Source organism: Wolffia australiana, chromosome 8 (assembly GCF_029677425.1).
Source record: "Wolffia australiana isolate 7733 chromosome 8, ASM2967742v1".
In the NCBI taxonomy this organism is placed as follows: Eukaryota; Viridiplantae; Streptophyta; class Magnoliopsida; order Alismatales; family Araceae; genus Wolffia; species Wolffia australiana.
The window spans coordinates 12892501-12911985 of record NC_135842.1 but is presented as its reverse complement, the minus strand read 5'-3'; the positions used below and the strand labels follow the sequence as shown (position 1 = coordinate 12911985).

Here is a 19485-nt window from a genome sequence, read left to right as displayed (position 1 = left end):
TGGTTTCTCAGGGTTGGGTCGATTTTGTCTAACAAAATTGTTACATAATTTTGGTTATCAACAACCCCCAAAAAAACAGATGATCTGAGACTTTTTTCATCTGGTTCTTGGGTTTTCCTGATGAGGCAACATATTATTGAAGGTTGAACCTACGGTGATGTGAAAGATAATCTGTTACACTCACAATAAGAACTTTGCGGATCTTCAGTTGAATGAGACTGTCAGATCAGGTTAATTTGACTGTCTGTGAAGACAAGTTCTAGAATTGAAACTATATGATTTTTTTTTTATCAATTCTGTAAACTGTCTGTGAACATGAAAGTTTACGAATTCTCTAGTAGGCTTGATTACAGGGAGCTCCTCGTACATTGTCTTAAAACTCATATTTTCCTTGCACATTTGGTAATATTTTTTATAAATCGAATGATTATATCTTATCGCATCTATATTCCGAATTAAAAAGCCTTGACTCTCTTCAACATGTAAGCTCAACTTTGATTCCGAAATTTTCAATCCTGTGCAAACAGTTATTTTCTTACCTGCATTTTTGTTCAGAGTTTTTGTTCGTCAGACAAACATACGAAATAGAATAACATGTAAGTTGTTCAGTCGATTTATACGAAATGGCATTTTGGATTTCGTTAGATATTACTTATATGAAATATAAGTAGAGTTGTTCTCCGACGGTTTTTAAATTTGGTGATAAAGTTGGTGTTGCTACGCAAAGATAAATTCAGGGTTATGAAATAGGCGGAGATTAATTGTTTGACGTAGCTGAGGTTCAATAATTTTTAATTAAATATGTGTTCTTGGAAGAATATGTACTGTTGAAAATTGAGTTCATTCAATCTCAAGCTTTATAACAAAGCAGAACTTTAGCAGAATCAACACTTATTGATGTAACTTAATGTGCTGTTAAGGCTTCATTAAACTTTTGCACAATGCTGTTAAGCTTATAATTGATGCATTTAACTGGGAAACTGTAAATCATAAATAAAACATTCCACTTTGCTGGCCATCAGATTATCTACAAATTAAATGTGTTGCATCTTATCGAATAATTTTTATTCCTTTTCTTACACTTCGTAGAGGTAGAAGGATGGGGACAGTCCTATTTTATTTCATTGAACTCCAATAAATGGCAGCTCAAAGCAGTTCTAGTTTGAAACTTCTTTATCTATGACATACTAATTTTAGGGATTGACATACTAATCTATGACATACTAATTTCCGGCTTTAGATATTGGACAACCGATATCCGATATCCAGAAAAAAAAGGGAGACCGCGTTTTATATCGGATAATGGACCATATTCGTAGTTTATGGTTCAGATGGATGTAGAAGATGGATATCAGATGAATAAAGTTGGGTAGGATATTGAATACCAGATATTGGAAACGGTATCCTGATATTGACACCTGATATCCTGATATTTTTTTCTGCAACCCCTATAATCTGATATGGAGGAATTCTAAACTTCTGAAAGTAATATATGTTGACCAGCTATTTTTAATGTAAGCCCCTGCAAAATGGATGCGACCTGTAAAATTCTTGGAGAAATGCCCCGCTGTTTCTGTATTTTCAAAATCAAAAAATCAAAATTATTTAGCTAAGCCCCTGTTAATAATATATTTGGATTTTACTCCTACAATGTGTAACCGAGAGTTATTTTAGGGGCATTTCTCCAATAAAAAAAAATTCTAAAGTCGAGTAAATTTTTTTAACTATTTCCAAGGAATAATTTAAAAAATTTACTCCACTTTAGAAATTAATCTAAAAGCCTATGTATTATAATTATATCAAGCTTCTAGTGAAGATGTCATCTTATCCACAAATAAATTTGCAAAAAAAATCAAGAAATTTGTAGAGAAATATTGAAAATTCGGTAATTCATCCCCACAATATATAGTCCTGAATTTAATTTTGAGAACTACAATTCAATTTTAATTACTGCATATTTTGGCCCCAATGAATTCCATAAAAGTCATACATTGAGTAAAAAGTAAAATAAAACCCAAAATCAATTGGAATAATGATTTACGTATAAATATTTGATGACGCACCTATTTTAAGTTCTTTATATGGTTAAAAATGTGCTAATCAGTTAAATTTAACACAGTATGATATAGAGATTGAGTATATCATATCTTAATTTAAACTGATACTAAGATGCAATTGTAGAGGTTGCAAGACTGTTACTCACTAGCTGTAAAAGTCATAAAAAATCTTGAATTCCATAACAGTCGTACATTAGCAAAAAAAATAACATGAAACCCAAATTTACTCAGAATAATGATTGACGTAAAATTATATGATGCCGACCATACTTTAAGCTCTTTAAATGGATGGAAGCGTGCCTATTAGTTGAGTTAAACACAGTATGATATATAGATTGAGTATCTCATACCTTAATTTAAACTGAAACCAAGACTGTTTTTCACTAGCTGTAAAATTCATAAAAATATTGAATTCCATAAAAGTCATACATTAAGAGAACAAATTAAATAAGATCTGAATTCACTTGGAATAATGATTTACATATAAATATTTGATGACGCACCTATTTCAAGATCTTTAAATGGTTGAAAATGTGCTAATTAGTTGAATTAAACACATTAAGATATCAATCTCACATCTTAATTTAAACGAAAACTAAGATATATTTGTAGAGGTTGCAATTTGTTATTCATTAGCTGTAAAATTAATTAAGAATTGAATTTCATAAAATTCATACATTAACAGAAAATATATATCTTAGTTTCTATGCCGCACTTGGAATAATGATTCACATATATATATTTGATGATGCACAAACTTTAAGCTATGTGAAGTTTGTGTTATATTATGCACACTATGTATGTTTCTAAATATATTATTAACAGGGGCTTAGCAAATTAATTTTGATTTTTTAGTGAAATTTGGAAAATACAGAAACAGCGAAGCATTTCTCCAAGAATTTTACAGGCCGCATCCATTTGCGAGGGGCTTATATTAAAAATGGCTGGACAACATATATTACTTTCAGAAGTTTCCAATTCTTCTTCCTCTTCCTATTCTTCATCTTCTTCGGCTAATTCTCTCTTCTTCTTCTTTTTCTGATTTTTCTTTTTTTTCACTCTTCTTTTCCCTCTTCCCCTTCTTCCCCCTATTCCCCCTATTCCCCCTCTTCCCCTTCTTCTTCCTTGAATTCTCTGTTCTTTTTCTTTTACCAATTTTTCTTCTTCTTCCTCTAGTTCTCTCTTCTTCGTCGTCTTCTTCTTATTATTATTATCATTATTATTATTCTTATTCTTCTCCTTCTTCCTCTAATTCTCTCTCTTCTTCTTATTCTTCTTACCCTTCTTCCCCTTTCTTTTTCTCTTTCTAATTCATCTTCCTCTTCCTATTCTTCTTCTTCTTCCTCTAATTCTCTCTTCTTCCTCTTATTCTTCCAATTCATCTTCCTCTTCCTATTCTTCTTCTTCTTCATCTAATTCTCTCTTCTTCTTCTCATTCTTCCAATTCATCTTCCTCTTCCTATTCTTCTTCTTCTTCCTCTAATTCTATCTTATTCTTCTTATTCTTCCAATTCTTCTTCCTCTTCCTAATGAGGGAGTGTTTACAACACTACAAATATATCTTGGTGGGCCAGAACAGGGGCAAAACGCTTCCCCTTACTTGCCTCCATTACTAGGATATCGGACAAAATTGATACCATAAAATTTCCTCAGAAGGAAATTTTATACATGATAGTTCTGGTACTGTACAGCATCCGTTCTGATACTGTACCGGTATCGGGAGGGGCGATACAATAATGGTTTTATTACATTTTGGGTCATGCTTATCCATAAATCCCTCCCAGTATCTCATAACTTATCTGCCCGTCCCTTAAAATTCCATCTATTTGATTTATATATTCCTCTATATTCTAGTATGCAGCATGAAACTTGATCCCTCTTTCAATTAGGCCATGAATAGGTGTTGGTTGGGTCATGCATATCGAGACATTGAACTGAATAATCCATGAGACTAGAGGAGCTCAAGCCATCCCCAGAACAAGAAGTGGGAAAGACAATCATAGAGAAAATACAAGGACCAGTAGAACCAGACGAGCAGTAGTCGGCTTCTCAGGGTGATGTTGTAGTAGACTTAGTCCTGGGGATGACAATGGGGAGAACGATGACGAGCACAATAATCAGGACAAGAACAATGGCAAGGACAGTCCACTTCCTGGCGTTCTTTTGATTTTTCCTTGCTGAGACGAGCTCCTGTGCTCCTACTCTAACGAAGGAGCTTGCCCTGTTGACTTGGCTCTCAATGTCATTGATCTGCTCTCCTTGTGCCGCCACCATCACCGCCATGTCCATGAAAACCTGGTGCAACTCCTCCAAGCTCCTCTCTATCTCTGTCACTGCATCATACCTTTCCTTGATCTCTGTCACAACTGCCATCACCTCCCCTTGACCGCCCTCCTGGGTTTAGAGTTGGGCATTTAACATTGTGTTAAAAGCTATGGCTAATAGCAAGGACATTAATTATCTTCATGACACTTCAAGGCTCATCACCATGGTAAAGACAATGATGCTACTAAGCACTATATTAAAAGCTATAGCTGACAGCAAGGGTAAGACTTATCATTGTGTTGAAAAAAAGTTAAAGCTAATAGCACAAGCGCTACTTTTCAGTATATCAAAAGCTATCCTGGCTGGAAGCATGCAACTCATCATTGTGTTTAAAGCTATATCTACAACTTAATACTATCGATTGAGTTTTCAAAATCAAGTTGGATCATGGATGACGATAACGGATGATGGATGATGGGATATGGATTACAGATTGTGATTTATTCCTGGATGGCCCTCTAGACAGTTGTATATCCCCTACTTGTTAGATATCTAATCCTATTGATTTATTCAAAGATTGATGGTTTGAAATTCAAGACAAATGATGGAAAAAGGTAACATGTCGTGATTCAATCATGGACGGTTCGATAGACATCTGTTGTACAACTATTCCTACTGATTGAGTTATTGAAAGACTGATGGTTCGAAAGTCAAAACAGATGATGGACGAAGATGACAGTAATGGATGATGGAAAGTGGATGACCGACTAACTGTGTTTTGTTCCTAGATGGCTATTTAGGCAATGGTGTATACCCAACTTGTTATACTTCTATTCTAGTTATTCAAAGACTGATGGCTCGAATGTCTAAACAAATAATGGACTAAGGATGACAATAATGGATGACAAATGACGGGAAATTAAAAATATTTAACGTAATGGAATTCATTCCAGACGGCTATTTTAGATGATGGTATATACCCTACTTGGTATACATCTAATCAAGATATTCAAAGACTGATGGGTTGAATGTTTCGACGAATAATGGACTAAGGGTGACAACAATGGATGATTGATGATGGATGACAAAAAATGTAATGGAATTCATTCCTAGATGTCAATTTAAACGACTGTCTATGCCCTACTTGTTATACATCTCTCCGAGAAATTCAAAGACCGATGGGTCGAAAGTCTAGAGAGACAATGGACTAAGGATGACAATAATGGACGTTGGATGACGGAAAATAGATAATGTAATGGGATTCATTCCTGGATGGCTGTTTTAGACGATGGTCTATACCCTACTTGGTATACATCTAATCAAGAAATTCAAAGACTGATGGGTCGAATCGAGAAATTCAAAGACTGATGGGTCAAAAGTCAAGATGGATGATGGATAATGGACGAAGAATGACGATGGTCAATACCCTACTCGGGTGGCATACATCTATTCGAGCTATCAAAAGACTAATGGGTCAAAAATCATGATGGATGATGGATGACCAACGACGGATGATGGACAATGGCCAGTACCCTACTCTGATGGTATACATCTATTCGAGTTATACAAAGACTGATGTCTCGAAAATCAAGATGGATGATGGATGATCAATGATGGATGATGGACAATACCCTACGCGGATGGCATACATCTTTTCGAGTTATCCAAAGACTAATGGGTCGAAAATCAAAATGAATGATGGATGATCAACGAAGGATGACGATGGACAATACCCTACTCGGATGGCATACATCTATTCAAGTTATCCAAAGACTGATGGGTAGAAAATCAAGATGGATGATGGATGACGGTTGGGAGGAGTTATTCAAAGACGGATGGGACAATACCCTACTCGGATGGCATACATCTATTCGAGTTATACAAAGACTAATGGGTCAAAAATCAAGATGGATGACGGATGATGGATGATCAACGAAAGATGACGATGGGCAGTACCCTACTCGGATGGCATACATCTATTCAAGTTATCCAAAGACTGATGGGTCAAAAAATCAAGATGGATGATGGATGATGGATGGCGGTTGGGATGAGTTATCCAAAGACTGATGGGACAATACCCTATGTTCTGAGTTATACAAAGACTAATGGGTCGAAAGTCTGAGGTACCTGGATGGCCCTCTGGACCATGGTCTCGGCCTCGCCACTGGAGATGAGCGCGTCGAGAGTATCCTCATCAGCCTCCTTGCCTGTGACGGCGAAGAACCTTCTCCCAACGGTGTCCCTATACTCATGGGAGATGGTCTGGCGGAGGAGAGAGAAGCTCTGCATGGCGTCTCTGAGCTTGGTCCGGAGCCCGGCCACAACGGAGGTCCGGGTCCGGTCTGTGGACGAGCCGGGGCCGCAGCCGGGGAGGGTCCGGTTGGCGGCGTTGGCGCGGTCGAGGGACTCGAGGCGGAGCTTGATGAGCTTGGCCTTCTTCAGCGCGGTGGCCACGTCGCCGTCCATCCGGCGGCGATGAGATCGGACGGCGGCAGCGTCGTGGAGGGTCTTGCTGGCCTCGTTGGCGGCTTGGAGGGATTTGTGAAGGGATTCGATGTCGGTGAGCTCTTGTTTGATTCCTTGGACGTCTTGGAAGAACTTGTCCAGGTCAGCGCCGCCGCCCGCCGGCGGTTGTAGCTCGGTGGCGGGGCCGCCACCGGCGGGTCTGGTGAAGGAGCGCGTGGAGAAGAGGTCGTTCATGTTGTGGGGAGAGAGACCTGCGAGGGAAGAGAGAGGAGAGAGTTGGGGTGGATGTATGGAGAGAGAGAGAGAGCCAAAGAGAGAGAATGAGAGGGAGGAAGAGAGAAAGAAAGAGAGGGAGGAAGAGAGAAAGAGAGACAAAGGGGGAGAGGGGGAGAGAGCAACAAAGGGATGGAGAGAGAGAAACAGAATGGGGGGGGGGGGAAGAGAGAGAAAGAGAAGGGGGGGGGGGGAAAGAGAAAGAGAGAAACAGGGAGGGAGAGATAAAGAGAGATAGAGAAACAGAGGGAGTGAGAGATAGAGAAACAGAGGGAGGGAGACATAGGGAAACAGAGGGAGGGAGAGAGGACCTGGGGGGAGGAGAGAGGAGAGAGTTAGGGGTGGATGTATGGATGTGTAATTCTAGAGAGAGCAGGAGAAGAGAGGGAAAGAGACAGGGAGAAGGAGAGATAAAGAGAGAGGGAGAAGATGAGGGGGGGAGAGAGAAAGAGAGAGAAGGAGACAGGGAGGAGAGAGGAGAGAGTTAGGGGTGGATGTATGGACGTGTAATTCTAGAGAGAGAGGGGGAGAGGAAGAGAGAGACAGGGAGGAGAGGGAGAGTGAGAAATAGAGAGGGAGAAGGAGAGAGAGGGGAGAGAGAGAAAGAAGGAGACAAGAGAGAAAGAAAGAGAGGGAGGAAGAGAGAAAGAGAGAAAACGATGGAGAGGGGAGAGAGAAACAGAAGAGGGGGGGGGGGAAGAGAGAGAAACAGAGGGAGGGGAAAAAGAGAGAAAGAGAAGGGGGGAGAGAAACAGAGGGGAAGAGAGAGAAAGGGGGAGGGAGATAGAAAAATAGAGGGAGGGGAAGAGAGAAACAGAGGGAGGGGAAAAAGAGAGAAAGAGAAGGGGGGAGAGAAACAGAGGGGAAGAGAGAGAAAGGGGGAGGGAGATAGAAAAATAGAGGGAGGGGAAGAGAGAAACAGAGGGAGGGAGAGAAAGAGAAAGAGAGGGGGAAAGAGAGAGAAAGAGAAGGGAGAGAGAGAAACAGAGGGAGGGAGAGAGAGAAAGAGAGGTGGAAAGAGAGAGAGAGAAACAGAGGGAGGGAGAGAGAGAAAGAGAGGTGGAAAGAGAGAGAGAGAGAAACAGAGGGAGGGAGAGAGAGAAAGAGAGGTGGAAAGAGAGAGAAAGAGAAACAAAGGGAGGAGAGAGAAAGAGAGAAACAGAGGGAGGGAGAGAGAGAAACAAAGGGAGGGAGAGAGAGAAACAGAGAGAGGGAGGGAAAGAAACAGAGGGAGGAAGGTAGAGAGAGAAAAAGAGATGGAGGGAGAGAAAGAAACAGAGAAAGGGAAGGAGAGAGAGAAACAGAGGGAGGGAGGGAGAGAGAGAAAAAGAGATGGAGGGAGAGAAAGAAACAGAGAAAGGGAGGGAGAGAGAGAAACAGAGGGAGGGAGGTAGAGAGAGAAAAAGAGATGGAGGGAGAGAAAGAAACAGAGAAAGGGAGGGAGAGAGAGAAACAGAGGGAGGGAGGGAGAGAGAGAAACAGAGGGAGGGAGGTAGAGAGAGAAAAAGAGATGGAGGGAGAGAAAGAAACAGAGAGAGGGAGGGAGAGAGAGAGTGGGGGGGGGAGAAGGGGAGAGAGAGAGAACCTGAGTTCGGCTTCCTCTGATCGGATTTCTTCAGATGCAGATTCCTGAAGACTGCGGGAACACAACGATGCGAGAGAGAGAGAACCCGATATTTTCTTCTATCTATCGGAGTGCCTCCAGATCTTGATTCCTGAATAAGATACCCATATAATGAATTAATGATTATGTTAGAGAGAGAGAGAAAGAGCTAGAGAGAGATAGACAAGTAGATAGAGAGAGAGAGTAAGAGAGAGATATAAGACCCGATATTTTCTTCTTTTTATCTGATTCCTGAAGAAAACATCATCGCAGAGAGAGAAAGAGACAATTACAGATCCAAAGCTAGAGAGAGAAAGAGACAGAGTTGCAGTCTTACTGATCTACAGCTAGACAGAAAAAGAGAGAGAAGAGAGAGAAACAAGAGAGAGAGGGAGAAAGAGTTGGAGAGAGAGGATGAGGTCTCCTTGTTCTTCATTTTATGGGGTTGTTCTTCCTTTGAAAGGAGGGCAGCTGCGCGTGCTGCTGACGTCACCAATCACGGCGGCGGCGACCAGTCAACGAAAGGCGGCAGCGCGTGGACCCCACCAGCAGCTTCCCTTCGTGTTCATTTCTAAACTCTCCCGACGACTGGGTCAACGCCTGCCTACGTGGACTGCCAAAATATGTGGGCTTTCAATTAGTATGAAAACCAGTTATTGAGATGAAGATTATAAATATAATATGCCTCAATCCTACGACATTATTGGAAAAGAAAATGGCTGAAAAATATATGTATTGCCATGGAAAAGGAACAAAAAATGAAAAATAATCTCGTATTTGGCCAGGCTTCAGAATTTTTGCGCAAGGCTATAAAAGTTATCCAAGAGTAGAGTTATGATCCGACTACTGTTCTGGTCAGACGTTGAATGTTCTTGATTTGACCAAAAATATTGAATCAAAATCAGTCTCTGCCGTGGGATCTTGTTTTTTAACATAAACATGAGTTAAATTAACCATCTTAATAAGTGAAGAGATCTCGTAAAAAGCAATTACTGATTGCTATTGCTAAAAATAAAATTTTATTGTGACATTTTTATAATGATAAACAAATTAAGATAACTTATTTTCGATGACAGCAGCTAGAAGAAGATAGTAAAAAAAAGCTGGTTCAATAAGTTTATAATAATGATAGACAAATTAAGTTGTCAACTGTGTGGACAATGATAGACAAAAATAAGTTTAGTAAAAAGTTTGTATTTACCTTGGTGATAAGTGATTTTATGAATTACCTATGAGAAGACAAACACTAGTGTAGTTTTTAGCTATCATTGATGATGATGATGAAAAAGAGGACAAGGATGTGTCAGTATCATTCCCTTCAGGTTGACAATGATGATGAGACAAAATTGGCATTGTTTTTCATATTTACCTTGTTCAGATGATGAGAGATGAAATGAGAAAGTTGTCATTTTCACTCAAGATGCAGCCGATTATGAGAATGATGACGACGATTTTTGGCGGCTAAATGGTGTCCAATAACATTAAGGGTCTTCTTAAATATGTAAATGGAAGCAAGATTCTGTGACAAGATACAATATAAGCGTGCCTGAATTTAATTTTAAGATGTTAATTATAAGAGAGAGAGAGAGAGAGAGAGAGAGAGAGAGAGAGAGAGAGAGAGAGAGAATATTAATTTTAAAAGTAATGTCAAACACATTTAAAATTCATATGACAAAGACTTAAGATTCAAAATCATTTTTGAATATCATTCACCTGTATGTAAAATGTAAGATATCTCAATAAATATAAATTAAATATCTACTAGTTTATTTCATCAAATTAGTTACTCTTCTCAACCAATAAATCTCAAGATAACCTGAAACGTTTCCCAGTTTCCATACTTGTGGTCCACAATCTGGATACAAGGTGTACTATAATTCCTTTGTAAATTATTAGTTTTGGAGTAAGGACAAAATATACCTGGAATATTTTAATGATCGTTAAACATTTAATGTAAACAAAAAATATAAAAATATAAAAGATTGAAACAAAAGGGATAGATTTTGTGCAAATAGTATATTTGATGACAATTTTTGGTATCCATCGCTTGAAAAATCTCCGTGGGATTAATCAAGATAAGAAAGGTAGAACTGGCGAGGTGTCCTACCTATCCAACTTTCTACGAATGGTACAACTCACAGAAATTTTTTATATTTTTATCTAGAACGGTATATCTTTCTACGATTCGATTATCTAGGAATTTAAGTCAGAACTCATTGAAATTTTAATAACTGGATCGACCAATTGGTGGACAAATAAGCTTCATGTTGTTCTACTAATGATACATTGCAACCAATCATAATATCCTTGGTTGTACCTAAAACACTAATCATAATATCAAGGGGTTTCATGCACTCATCAAGATGTACCCTATCAAAAACTATACCAACTAAATTATTAATTTATGGGGAAATAACGTTATTACCTTACACAGTCAGTTCCAACAATGCATTGGATGAACCACTTCAATCTCCTCCACGACAGCTTCTTCCGCCGATCGATCCACCTTCACTCCAATATCTTCAGAGTAATCGCTGTGAACCTACCAAATTAATAATATTTCAACATATAATTCCATGAATATATATTTCTTAAAACACAAATACGTTAAACATATCAATATCTTTCTCTATCTTCTGAATAATCAGCAGGAATAAGTATTAATATAGTATAAAGTAAATCAAGAATAGGGATTACTCACGCATGAATTATAAAGGAATAATTAAAAAGTGAGTTGAATAAATATATTATTACATTAAGAACTTCAGAACAATCACCGTGAACCTACAGAAACAAAATATACGCCACACATGATTTCAAGAATTAATAAAAGAGTAGTGCAAGGTAAATCTCGAAAATAGTTCAACAATGAATAACAAAAAGTATTAAACAACGACTCTAAAACCTTAAACACATATTTTCATCAATATCAGTGAGAGTACTCGCTGTGAACCTATCCAATGACCTCCAGTTATCCATAATCTCAGTCATCTTCCTGCGAATCTGAAAAATAAAAAAAACCCAATTCAGAATAATCCTCAAACATGATGATAAACATAATAAATATAAGTTATACTAAGTTTTCATGACAAAATTTACCTGTCTGATCTGTCTAGACTGGGCACAGCATGTACGCTTGACCTGGTTAGGCCGTCTCTTGGAGAATATTCTCAGTGCGTAGCTGTCTATGGTTTTGACATCTAATTGAGCTTCAATTAGTGTTTGCCATTTCCTGACGGGAGATCGAAGCTTGTCGGTGGTAAAATCCATGCCCTGAAAAATAAACCAAAGTTTAATCACAGAGAAACAATAATTGTGGGGAAATTTACAATAGAAATTGTAACTTCAGAATCTCACAGCTACTTTGTTGCATTCTCTATCCTATCACCATGAATGAACATATTATATCTTATCACGCGTAGCTGAATGATAGAGTAACACAAATAAAAGGAATGTTGACAACACAGGACAAAATATCATAGTAGTCTATATGGTTATTATATTTAAAAAGGCATTCATACTACTATACTAGCTTGGATTTGTACTTGGGTTGTTACATGATTGTATCCATTTTATACCGTACAGTTGCTGACATCTCAGTTTTATTCTCACTTTTTATTTGTAGGAGTAGCTGAGTACAAAATAATCATCTAGAATATACCTTTTTTAATGGATATAGTCTTGACTACCATTTTAATTGGATACTAATTGGAGGCTCCTCCACACATCTATTCTCATCATTGTCTGTTTACATCAAAATTTCTACTCTCAATGTGCCTATCTCTTTCTTTGCTTGTTGCTGGCTTGAGAGATAACATGAACATAATATGCAATTTCTTCTGCTAAGCTTAACTAGATCATATTATGGAGTTTGGATTTAAATCATATAAGTTTGAAACTAATGTCTAGAAATTCAAAATATTTTAAGCAAAATAAATCTAGAATAATTCGAGAACATTTAGGAAAAAATAAAAACTAGTGGGACATTTATTCGTTTATCTATTATTAGCAAAATTCAGGAGTTTTCTTAAAGCAATATTACTCTCCATGAAATGCTAACTGTATTCCCAAACTTCCTTTTTCAACATCAAATGGTTTCTTTAATTTGACGGTATATTTCAAAGTAAAGGTTTGAACTTTCTCCTTAGGAAATTTTATTAGTCGCAGTTTTGGAGCAATCTCTTAAATTCTCTTGGAGATTTGATAAAAAAAATTAACACATGTTTTTGTGCAGGAAAATATAAATAACCATCAATAGATACACACACACATATGTATACATATATAAATACAGTGATTACTAAATCACATTAAACTTATTAAAACATCGATCTAGATGTACCCAATACAATCATCATTCAGGTAGCCATAATTACCATATTGACCTCCCTTTTCATGTGGCATATTTAAATATTCACTATATTAGAAAAATGAGAAGATCAAGAGAAGATCCGCATAGTTTAAGGAATATTCCACATGATACGTTGACTTGGAATAAATAATCTATCGTATCAGCTTGCGACACGTGTCCATTGACTTTTGAAAACTATCCGACGCCAATATATAGTCTCAGGTGTGAAGATCTTAGTTCTTCCTGGCGGGAAATTTTACGGGAGAAATTTCAGTCGTTGAAGGCGATTTCGAGGTCAAATTTCGTCGTTCGCAGTGGAATTTCCGCAAATGGAAGGATCTGTGAAGTGCGCCGCGTGGATCTACCGTCGGACGGAGAAGCAGCACTACTACGGCCGGAAGAAGAACGGAACGGATCGGGATTGGGGGACTCTGGTGGTGATGGGACGGGATGGTGGCCGATCCTCGCCGTCTGTTCTTGAGATCTTCACATTTCAGCCGAAGACTCTATCTCTCTCGGAATCGCCTGTGGTAATTTGTTTTGTTTTCTCTTCGAATCCGGCTTTACAATCATCCTCTGCATTCATGCGTGGCTGTTTTTGTAGGATGAGATTGTGATCGATGGTATTTGTTTCGTTTTTTCTGCTAATCCTGTTTTCTAATTCAGTCATTGCATTAATGATTAGGAAGATATCGTGATTGATGGTATTTGTTTCGGTCTTTTCTGCTAATCCTGTTTTCTTATTCAGCCATTGCATTAATGATTATGAAGATATTGTGATCGATGGTAATTGTTTCGTTTTCTCTGCTAATCCTGTTTTATAATTCAGTCATTGCATTAATGATTAGGAAGATATTGTGATCGATGGTAGTTGTTTCGTTTTTTCTGCTAATCCTGTTTTTTAATTCAGTCATTGCATTAATGATTAGGAAGATATTGTGATTGATGGTATTTGTTTCGGTTTTCTCTGCTAATCCTGTTTTATAATTCAGTCATTGCATTAATGATTGTGATCGTTTTCTCTGCTAATCCTGGTTTACAATCATTCGCTGAATTCATGATTGCTCCTTTAGGTAGGATTATATGGTGATCGGGGGTAATTTTTTAGTTCTCCTTGCGAATCCTGTTTTCTAATCAGTCATTGCATTAATGATTATTTATCATTGTAAGAAGTTATTGTGATTGATGACAATTGTTTCGTTTTCTATGCTAATCCTGGTTTTTAATCAATCTCTGCATTCATGGTTCGTTGTTTTTGTAGGATAAGATAGTGATGGTTTTAATTGTTTCGTTTTCTCTACTAATCCTTTTTTTCTAATCAGCCGCTGCATTATTGATACCATGTCAGAAAGAGGCAGCCAAAGGGAGCAGAGAGAGAGCAAACTGGGAGGAATGGAGGAAGAGGAGAAGGGAGGAAGAGCTCCAGCCTCAGGCGGCGCTTTTTGGAACAAAAGAAAGGAGAAAATGTCATACTAAAGCGGCTAGGGTTTGGGGCCCCTTTAAAGGGGCCCCTTTACAATCTCCCACGTGGGAAGATTTTAAGTGACCTCCCACGTGGGAGGTTCTTTAAAATAAGGTCCCACGTGGGACAGTCCTGCGCTCAGAATAAAACAGAGAAAGAGAGGGAGAAAGAGAGAGAAAGAGGGGGAGGCCTCTTGGTGGGCCACTTATAGGCTTGTGGCCCACCTACACTTAGGCCGTAGAGAGAGACAGAGAAAGAAAAAAGAGAGAAAGAGTTAATGGTTGCTGGGCTCGGTCCAACAGTTAGATATTCGAGTAATAAGTTATTGTGATTGATAGTAATTGTTTCGTTTTCTCTGTAGTCCTGGTTTTTAACCAGTCTCTGCATTCATGATTGATTGTTTATGTAGGATGATACAGTGATCGATGGTAATTGTTTCATTTTCAGTCTGCTTATCCTGTTTTCTAATCCATTCAATTGACCAATAATTAGTTGTTCGTGTAGGACGATTTTGTGGTCAATGGTAATTGTTACGTTTTTATCTACTAATCCTGTTTTTTAATCATTCACTGCGTTAATGATCGGTTATTCTGGTATTATTTTGTTTTCTCTGCTAATACAGAATTTTAATTTATTCACTGCTTTATCGATTGGTTGTTTATGTAGGACAATATTGTGATTGAAGGGGTTCCGCTGAGCATTGCAGTGCACCCCAGCGGTGAAGAATTCGTTTGCTCTACGACCACGGGCTGCTTGTAAGTTCTCACTCCCTGGCCCTGTTATAGTTTTCTGTCCTTAATAGGATTAGTTTCCATGATTCATTTTTATATTTTCTGTTCGGCATGCTTGCCTTTGCGGGATGCAGAGACCATGAATTAGTTTGAAGAAGTTCCATCATTCAAGTCCTATGAAGATCTAGAGTGCGAGGGTTATTGTTTATTATAAAAATTGGGAGCTAGCTAGCTAGATAGATAGATAGAAATAAATTAGGGAGATGTAGATTGAGATTAGATAGAAAGTCAGAGAGAAAGAGGATTGGAGGTAGGCAAGAGAGAGAGGGAGAGAGGCGGAGAGAATGATGCATAATGAGAGAATAAGAGAGAGGGAGAGAGATAGAGGCAGAGTGAGAGAATAAGAGAGAGGTAGAGAGAGATAGAGGCCTAGGGAGAGAATAAGAGAAAGATGTAGAGAGAGGCAAAGTGAGAGAATAAGAAATAAGTAGAGAGAGATAGAGGCAAGGTGAGATAATAAGAGAGGTAGAAAAAGAGAGGGAGAGAGTAAGGGGCAAAGTGAGAGAATTAGAGAGAGGTAGGGAGAGAGAGGCAATGCGGGAGTCTAAGAGAGAGGGATACATATAAATAAAAATAATTATAAATAAAAATAATGTGGGAGTCTAAGAGAGAGGGATAGAGAGAGAAAGAAAGAGATATGGATACATATAGAGAGAGAAATTAATCCCTTCTCCATTGAATCTTGCTATTAGACTATAATCATCACTCTCGTGGTCAGGGATAATGTGACAACCTCTTTTTTACGATCAATAATGGACTCTATCAAATTTATTTTTATTTATAGTTCTGGGTTTTTTGATGGTTCATTGAGAAACAAAAACAATATATATTTTTTTATTTCTCAGATTGTTTGGACTAGAGGATCGCGACTCCTCTGTGAAGTTGGTTCCCAAGGAACTAAGCCCGCTTGAGGTCGCTGGTCCTCAGAAGTGCTTGGCCTTTAGCACTGATGGCTTAAAATTTGCTTGTGGAGCAGAGGTATAAACTATGAGCATGTTCGTTTCACTGAGTTAGATACTAATGTGATAATTACTCAAATATGTCTTGCTGATCGCTTCTCTGAGGGATACGTTTTAAGGTTCCAGTTGATTTCTAATAAAGTTGATTCTAATATTGTTTTCTGTTCAGGACGGACAGCTTAGAATTTTCGACTGGCCAAGTCTCGGTGTTATTCTGAGTGAACCAAAAGCTCATAAATCATTCAGGGACATGGATATCAGGCAAGACGCTTTTTTATTTTTTACCTTATATTTTCTTGATTTGAATATTACGATGTGAAAATAACTTGATTAAGCAGGTTTCATTTCATGTCTTGAAATCCTTAAAAAAATTGAAAATTTGAATTTCGATATTTTCAATTATTTTCATATAATTGGTGGCCACAATTATATAGAAAAAAATAATAGTTTATTGTTTTTACTTATTTTATTTTTTCTCGCTATAGTATCCTCAGATGTGCGTTATTTATAGTAATGAATTCCAGCGAACATAATGACTTATTACCTTTTTTCTTGGTTAATTAAAAAATATTATAGGCACCAATTATAGAACATTTTACTCCAATACTGTAGAACATTAATCTCACAATATTTAATTCAAATGCATAAAATACTTCCCCAAATAATTTATCTCTATTAAATATGTATATTGATTAACTTTAGCCGCGTCCACACAACCAAGAGAGACCAATGTTAAAATTTTAGTTTCAATACAATCAACGGAAGCTTCTGAGGCTAGATTAATCTCCTAACCTCTAAACTCTTTTATAAGTTAATATTTGTGTGGTCTGCATAAACATTTTCTTCCATTTTTTATTTTAAATTAAGTTTCAAAGCTTCTATTAACGTCATTCTGGATTTTCAGCTTGGATTCTGAGTTTTTATGCACAACATCTACTGACGGTGCGGCAAGAATATGGAAGACTAGTGATGGCACTCCTGTGACACCGCTCACCCGAAATTCTGTAAGTATCATGTGAGAGAGCATACGTTAACTCTCTCTCTGTCTCTTTTTTCTGATGAATTGAATCTTTTATTCACTTTCTGTCGAACAGGATGAAAAATTTGAATGCTGTCGTTTTTCAAGAGATGGGCGAAAACCGTTCCTATTTTGCACTGTTAAGAAAGGTTTTATATTTTACTTATTGAATAACGTGAAAGAATGAATCTAATTTTTGGAATATTTTAATTAAATTAGGTGATATGATCCTCACTACTGTTTGGGATATTAGCAATTGGCAAAAGTTAGGATTCAAGAGGCTGCTTGGAAAGCCTATCTCCTCCCTTTCGATCAGTCTGGATGGAAAATATTTTGCTTTGTAAGTCCTCAATTGTGTTAAATTATGGTTGGACCCTTTTTTCTGAGCTCTTCTGCTTAATTATGTCTTTTACTTAAATGAACTATTTACGGAGAAAAATAAAAAATAAATTTTTATAAATAATTAAAGTGCACCCAAAAGATAAAAATTGTGATAATATAAAGTATTTATTTCTGTCTCTCCAATGGCTATTTTAGGAAATTTATCCAAGTCAGTTACTTTCTTTTTCTGTTTTTGATTCTCAAGTCTTACATCAGCAAGTTACCAAATATTCTAATGAGAAATGCATCGAATTTTATCTGAAAGAATTTTATCTGAAGATAATATAGAAACTCTTGGAACATCATCAAAGTTAGTAAATTCTATTTTTTCAGTGAATATTATCTTCAGATCGGATTAATTTTTGGAAATTGGTTGATGCAGAGGTAGCAACGATGGGGATATATGCGTGGTTGAGGTGAGTAGGATGGCTGTCTGCCATTGGAGCAAGAAGCTTCATCTTGGATCTCGCATCTCGGCCATTGACTTTTGCCCTTCCGAAAGGTTGAGTTAAATTTTTCTCGTGCTAAGAAACTAAATATGGAACTAGTCATTGATTGGAATTATTTATTCCTTGTCTCATATTTCTATTACCGTCGCACATAATTTTTTAAATCTGTGCAGGGTTTTGCTTTCGACTTCAAATCAATGGGGTGCGAATCTTACCAAGCTTGATGTGCCAGCTGATTGGAAAGGTCTTTCTCTCTCTACCCATCTGCATTTTTATATGCCTCTCTAATCTCTCTATCACTTCCTTTCTCTCTCTTCAGATCTATATTCTTATTGTGTTCTATATCTCTTCATCATCCTAAAAAAAAATTAAAAAATACATATATCTCTTCATCATCCTTGCCTCTTTTTTATGTCTATGCCTTAATTCATGCTTAAATATTTTCCTTCTGGGCTACATCATTTTCGGCAGTCATTTCCTACGCCTAACTATCTCTCTCTCCTCTCATCATCATTTTTTGTCACTCTTTTCGTTTTTAATCTCTCTCTCTCTTTCTCTCTCCCTCCCTTCAACCGGCCTCCAATAATCCATTCCCTTCTTCTCAATTTCTTCATCATCTTTGTTCTCATCTCTCTCTCTCTTCACTGCATCTTTGTCCTTTCCCTCCTTTCTCAATTTCTTCATCATCTGTGTTCCCATCTCTCTCTCTTCCCATCATCTTTTTCCACCTTCTTCCTCTCTCCTGCCATTTTCCCTCTCTCTCTCTCTCTCTTCAGTCCTTTCGCTATCTATCTCTCTAACCCTCTGCTTCCTCTTTCTCACTCATAGTCGCTTTCCATTCGCAGAGTGGCAGATATATATGTTGCTAGCCGGGATATTCCTCATCTCTCTAGTGCCGTTCTACTTCTTCTACTATCATGCGGACGGGTTCTGGAATCTTCCCCAAGGAAGGGTTGACCAAAGAGCGAGATCATCGTTGACCGAAAACATCAACACTCGCGATGACCATAGTGCCTGGTGATAACCCTGCTGACTCGGACAATTCCTTTTTTAAAACTTTTTTTTCAATCTTTAGGCAAAATTTTAGCAAATATTCATGCCGAAAATTTTGGTCAAACTTTGAGGTTCAGTGCTGGCATGTGGGTCCCATTGAATTGGATGTTTAGTCAGCATTGACTTTGAAAATGGCGGTTGTAGTGGGCCCCACTTGCTTGATTAAGATTAATCTTCTCGATGGTCAACGCTGACGGTGAGAAAAATTATGCTGATGTCAGCCGTCTAGGAAGTTGGGACTGCGATTTAAAATTGGCGAACAAATTCGAAACCAAAAATTTGGTCAAACTTAAAGATGGTGACTTTGTGGGTCCCATTGTATGTAGGCTGTCGGTCAACGAAGGTTATTCTTCATTA

The 19485-nt window shown here is 37.7% G+C and overlaps 3 protein-coding genes across 4 annotated transcripts; 1 reads left to right on the top strand and 2 right to left on the bottom strand.

The window, feature by feature from the left end:
- Window positions 1-3978: 3978 nt before the first annotated feature.
- LOC144706905 (syntaxin-121-like) lies at window positions 3979-9079 on the bottom strand. Of its 2 annotated transcripts, none has more exons than XM_078579990.1 (4): window positions 8889-9079; window positions 8647-8776; window positions 6450-7039; window positions 3979-4451 (listed from the first exon to the last, which is right to left on the bottom strand). In XM_078579990.1, the coding sequence occupies exons 3-4, from the start codon at window positions 7020-7022 to the stop codon at window positions 4107-4109; spliced, it is 918 nt and encodes a 305-aa protein (XP_078436116.1). In that variant the 5' UTR covers window positions 7023-7039; window positions 8647-8776; window positions 8889-9079; the 3' UTR covers window positions 3979-4106. The 2 variants fall into 2 exon arrangements, with proteins under 2 accessions (XP_078436116.1, XP_078436115.1); XM_078579989.1 differs by having other exon boundaries at window positions 9002-9024.
- Window positions 9080-11098: 2019 nt separating this feature from the next.
- On the bottom strand, window positions 11099-12259 carry LOC144707134 (small ribosomal subunit protein eS1-like). Its single transcript, XM_078580250.1, has 5 exons — window positions 12248-12259; window positions 11764-11937; window positions 11570-11667; window positions 11442-11448; window positions 11099-11206 (listed from the first exon to the last, which is right to left on the bottom strand). The coding sequence occupies exons 1-5, from the start codon at window positions 12257-12259 to the stop codon at window positions 11099-11101; spliced, it is 399 nt and encodes a 132-aa protein (XP_078436376.1).
- Window positions 12260-13260: 1001 nt separating this feature from the next.
- Window positions 13261-19244, top strand: PHF1 (phosphate transporter traffic facilitator1). The gene is made up of 10 exons (XM_078580042.1): window positions 13261-13545; window positions 15144-15232; window positions 16114-16246; window positions 16397-16488; window positions 17132-17231; window positions 17322-17394; window positions 17465-17585; window positions 18009-18128; window positions 18249-18319; window positions 18921-19244. Exons 1-10 carry the CDS (start codon window positions 13345-13347, stop codon window positions 19094-19096), a joined length of 1176 nt encoding a protein of 391 aa, XP_078436168.1. The 5' UTR covers window positions 13261-13344; the 3' UTR covers window positions 19097-19244.
- Window positions 19245-19485: the final 241 nt, after the last annotated feature.